The 5,092-nt window shown below is 36.3% G+C and overlaps 1 protein-coding gene across 1 annotated transcript; it reads right to left on the reverse strand.

The window, feature by feature from the left end:
* Nucleotides 1-783: 783 nt before the first annotated feature.
* Nucleotides 784-3,759, reverse strand: josd2 (Josephin domain containing 2). The gene is made up of 5 exons (XM_052578401.1): nt 3,536-3,759; nt 3,275-3,403; nt 3,022-3,147; nt 2,734-2,928; nt 784-1,635 (listed from the first exon to the last, which is right to left on the reverse strand). The coding sequence occupies exons 2-5, from the start codon at nt 3,394-3,396 to the stop codon at nt 1,524-1,526; spliced, it is 555 nt and encodes a 184-aa protein (XP_052434361.1). The 5' UTR covers nt 3,397-3,403; nt 3,536-3,759; the 3' UTR covers nt 784-1,523.
* Nucleotides 3,760-5,092: the final 1,333 nt, after the last annotated feature.

The raw sequence follows: 5,092 nt of genomic DNA on the forward strand, positions 1-5,092 counted from the left end.
CGTCTGAAAATGTTTTTATGTCTTTTCAGCTGCTGATGCAAAACACTACAAGCATCCTGCTAAATAAACCTATACCTGGTTATTACCTGCAGTAGGTGAGAAAAATGTTGGACTATAAAATGTTTTTTATTAGTTGTTATATTAAATGCTATTATTTAAAATATACATTAAATATTATTTAAACTATTTGACCTGTCTAACTATATGAAGCACAGCATGTTATTACATCTATGCCCAGAACTGAATCAATTCATATAAATAAATATTTTACAATTACAGCTATTACCTAAAATTCAGTCAAGATTTATGCATAAGCTATTATTAATTGATATAGATCTGACAAAAAAAAAAAAAAAAACGGTGGTAACTTTATATAATGGTAACTGAAATAAAGAAAAACATTGTAAGTACTTACGTTATTAAAACTAAAAGATTAAAAACAAAAAATAAAGCTAAATATTTAATATTATTACTATATACTATATATATATATATATATATATATATATATATATATATATATATATATATATATATATATATATATAAATTTAAAAATATATATATATTTTTTTTTGGCACAAATTCAACCACAATAGATATCTGACAACTATAGAGCAGTGTAGAGTCCACTGGGGCACTTTTTTTATTATTAAATCCCACATTTATTTTTATTTAATTAACTTTGCACACTTTTTGTGGCATACTCGCCCAAAGTCGTCAGACCCTGCTCTGCATTTAAAATGATCCTTTTCGCAAAATTCAATTGACTGATACACTGACTTGATTCAATATCCTTTATGAGATATTAAAATCCAGCTCTGACATCAGCACATTAACTCAACAAACATTAGTAATCAGACAAAAACACAACACCATTTGTAGTCATAAAGACAATTTCAAACAGCTCTTCCACGAGCACCGCGTGAGCAAAACAGTCCAAGTAGAAATTCATATAAATAACTCAAATTTATTCAGTTTCCCTCAATTTGGTGGTTTTCACCGAGTCGATGTAAATGAGGCAGTTTGCAAGACAGCTTGAAAGAGTAAAGGACGTGAGCATGAGATAGAGCTACAATCTCTGATCTCCTTTGTTTATGCATAGTAAGATGTACACTGACGTCTAAAAGGCAACGAGCCATACATACTTGAACTCTAAAGTACCATTTCTGTGCATAGTTGTAACAAAGACACATCAAATCTTTGATCTACTTCAGCAGTGGAGTGCATAGATAGAGATAAAGTGAGAGATGGTAGTTCCTGAGAGGAGAGAAAGACAGAAAAGAGGAGAGTGACGTGGCTGGCACAGCTATAGTAGTGTCTCCCACAAGCACAGCCAGTGTGACTTCAGATAAACGGCTCCTTCATACGAGGCAACACTAGATCATTCTCGTGTGGATGAATGCGAGCATCTTCCTGTAGTGCTGCTCTCCATAAAGCTCCTCGGCGCTCCAGTGTTTCTCTCTTTCTCCGCCATCACTCCACACTGAGAGAGAGAAGGAGAGAGAGAATGTTCGGTTTCATCACTTCCTGGTGTCGTCTGCTTTCAGCCACGTCCCTTCGTCGTCTACTTCCTTTTGGACGACAAGGAGCATTTCTGCAACATCCTGAGAAAGCTGCTCCGTGAGAAATGACCTGGGAGGAGGAAGGATGAAGAATCGATAAAAACAAAGACCATGATTCATTGGGTTTCATTCACTAATAATGGCAACACAAGTGTGTGGCGTTATTGGATTCCTCATTCCTCTAAAATCAGTTTAGCTTACGTTAGTAACGCAAGTTTAATCTGTATTCATCAGTGTCTAGAAAAAAAGTAAGGTTATGTTAAAACATGGTTTTATTAGTAATTATGAACAAATCACTTTTTAAGTGGACATTATTTTTTTTTGTAAAACTAGTATAGTCTGATTCATGAATAAATGATTCTTATGAGCTGGCTCTTTCTTTTAGTGACTCAGAATCATACAGCGGAAAAAAAACACTTTTTATGAATTCTAATGAAACTCATAAGTAATCATTTAATCAATCTGATGAATCTTTCACTGAATAAACACTGTTAGAATAATCTTATTTTGGAATTATTAAATAGTGATAAAGTTTTCATTAATGTTTTGACTTTGCTTTTATTTTTAGATTTTCAGTTCTCTTTTGAATTTTAAGTCATTTGATGTGCTTTAGTCCTTCATATGCTTTTTTTAAATATAATTTTCATTCAGTTTAGGGTTTTTTTTAATCTAATTTTTGTATTTTATTTGAGCTATTTCAGTTCAGTTTTAGTTAAGAATAACAACAATACAAGGTCAATTTGAAGCTTACTACTTTTAGTGAGTTTTACTGAAGGTTAAAAAGATTCTCAGTGTATCATTTCTTTCAGTCGGTACTGATTTGGGAGAAGTGTGTTGTCTGTCTTATATGATAACACCACAATATATGCAAATGCAAAAGTGGCCCAGAAGATCAGCTGATCCATCTTGACAGTACTGTATGTCTGTTGTTTCCTGTGATATTACCAACCATCTGCCATTATAGTCCTGCTCTTGTTCTGATTTAATTACCTGTTCTGCGTCATTATAATTGTGTCTGGGTAACATTGTGCTGATTATCAATGACATCTGGATATATGTGGGTCATTTCATTGTGTATACACCTGGGAAGTGTAAATTTATATGCACTAATGTTTTCTTGCAATAATTAGTTTGTACTGTTTAAGAAGTAATTAATAGTAGGCTTTACCTGAGTTCTGTTTCTCCGCCAATACAGGCAGGCCCTTTTAATTTGGAGTCTAGGTTATAAAACTGTCCGTTGACGTCCCGTACCGCCAGCCAGTGTCTGCGTCTCAGCGGGAGAGACACAAATCCCAGTGACACCCTTGATGGGACATTCAAGATGAATCCCTGAATTTTGTCCAGGCACAAATTCTGTATGGACCTACAGCGTACGAGAGATATGGAGGAAAATGAACTCACCGGTTATGATCATCACATGATTTATAAAGTGACTCTGAGCTGCTCTCACACTCACCGGCGTTTGTCCCACCAAACTGCAGCGAGCCCCCTACTCTGCAACGCTGCCATGATGACATTGACATCATAGTTCCCCGTGCCCAACACTGAGCGGTGTGGATTCATCACACACTGTGGGGCCAGTCTGCAAAGAAACACATCAGACAACTTCGAATTTGAGAATATACAACAATAAAAAGGGGAATCAAATGATGACCTGTGTATACATACACACATCTATGAGTGTAAGTGAGTATGTGTGAGTGACGTACCTCTTGCAGATGTCATCCGCCGTCTCTTTGGTGAAGACTCTCTCTTGAAGCACGTTGTTCAAGGCATGGATGGCGCACAGCTCCAATCTCTGTTTCTCATGAAACACCTCGCCCTCGCTCATACTCACCCTGCCATCACAAGTACATTCAGCCCGTCGATTAACATTTAAGTAACGTTACGCCCAAGTAACTTGTTCATGTAACCGCGTTCACGTGAGTTCACAGCCCATGACTGATACATTATCGAAATCATGATCCTACCTTCTGGAAGACAGAATACGCGTCGCGCTGATCTCTCCAAAGTCAGAAACAAACGCTGCTTAGACGTACCGGGACACGAATCTTTAGTGTTTCCTCACACTGTTTATAACTAAACCTACACGGATCTGTGAGAAGAGAACGCTGGTGTGTTTCTCGTCTGTGAGGATCGGCCGGAAGTTGTGTTGTTGTTTCGTTGAGGAGACGCCTCTTGCTGTCCCCTAGCAGTACACAAGTGAGCTCCACAGGGGGCGCTAATGACCAAAACAAACTGGTGTAAAAGTGGATTCATTCAGTAGTAGGCTAGTGACAAATGGTCAAAAAGTGCTTTAGTTTTCGAGATACCCCTACCGGAGGTAGAACTAAACCCAACAATGTTTTTCTTCATCTCTAAGGTCTCCCATATATGAAATGGATTCTTGGCTAAAAATATTTTACTGCTAAGATTGTTAAATTAACAGATATTGTCATACACCACAAAACCAATAAAGGACTAAAATATAGCCTGTCCGTATGGGAGTTAAGGCATATAAACCAATGCAGATCAATCACACAAGCTCTGAGAGCTTTGAAACTTGACATTTTTGTAGTCAGGAAGTTGATTTAACTACTAGAAAAGACTGGATGTGAATATCTTAATGTATGGAGTAAATAGAGACATGTAAACACATATCTAAAATAAGCGGACATGCACAAATTTAATATCTATGCAGAATGTTTTCATTTACTTTGTGCTTGCTTTGCCTGGCATTATCATAGAAACACATATGATGGCTTGTTGGAAAGGTGGGGTTGTGCTGAATCCAGCAATACCAAATATGTAAATATATAATAAAAGAGAAGTGTTCTGTCAGTCAATGTATGAGGTGTCCAAAATGAAAGAACGCTGGACAAAATAGCCTCAAGTCCAAATCACATTATCAGTGGTGAGAAGAATGTTGACAAATTCATCGTTACTGCAAAGTAACTTACATTAGGTAAGTGCTGATCTATATTTATGATACATTTAATAATGATACATTTCATAAGGCACAGTATACTATACAATTCATATGAACCACAGATCCAATTGAATCAGGTTAACACTGGAATGGAACACCTTTATTAAAATATCACTGTCACTGACGGGCAGAATCCTCGCATGTCCAAATTTTGTCTATTTCATATTTTTTCACAATTCAATGCTATTGGTCAAACCCCACGTGGTAAACAATCTAAAGTGTTGAAAATAGATTGAGAGCAAATCTCTTAACTCCATTGGACACTTCAACTGTCCGAGAATCCTTGTAACGCCACCTCTTCTTCACTCCGCGGCAAGAGGTTCCACGGCATTTTATGTCCTCAGGATTTAAAGTCGCAACGATTGAGAAATCCTCGTCGAGCAACACATAAAGCAAGCCTTAACTCTGATTTTATCTATTTTAAACTATGATATCAGTTATTGATGTATTTTAAATGTCTACTTATTACTAGGCAAGGCAAATTTATTTATATAGCACATTTCATACACAATGGTACTTCAAAGTGCTTTACATAAAATAAAGTAAAATAATCATGAAG

This window comes from Carassius gibelio, chromosome B16, assembly GCF_023724105.1.
Source record: "Carassius gibelio isolate Cgi1373 ecotype wild population from Czech Republic chromosome B16, carGib1.2-hapl.c, whole genome shotgun sequence".
Classification (NCBI taxonomy): Eukaryota; Metazoa; Chordata; class Actinopteri; order Cypriniformes; family Cyprinidae; genus Carassius; species Carassius gibelio.

What these genes read in the sequence shown, in the direction of transcription:
- josd2 (XM_052578401.1), bottom strand. Translation starts at nt 3,396, where the DNA reads ATGAGCGAGGGCGAGGTGTTTCATGAGAAACAGAGATTGGAGCTGTGC. An exon ending in GTTTGGTGGGACAAACGCCG is followed by an intron (nt 2,929 to 3,021) that starts GTGAGTGTGAGA and finishes CGTACGCTGTAG; the next exon opens with GTCCATACAGAATTTGTGCC. An exon ending in GGCGGAGAAACAGAACTCAG is followed by an intron (nt 1,636 to 2,733) that starts GTAAAGCCTACT and finishes TCCTCCTCCCAG; the next exon opens with GTCATTTCTCACGGAGCAGC.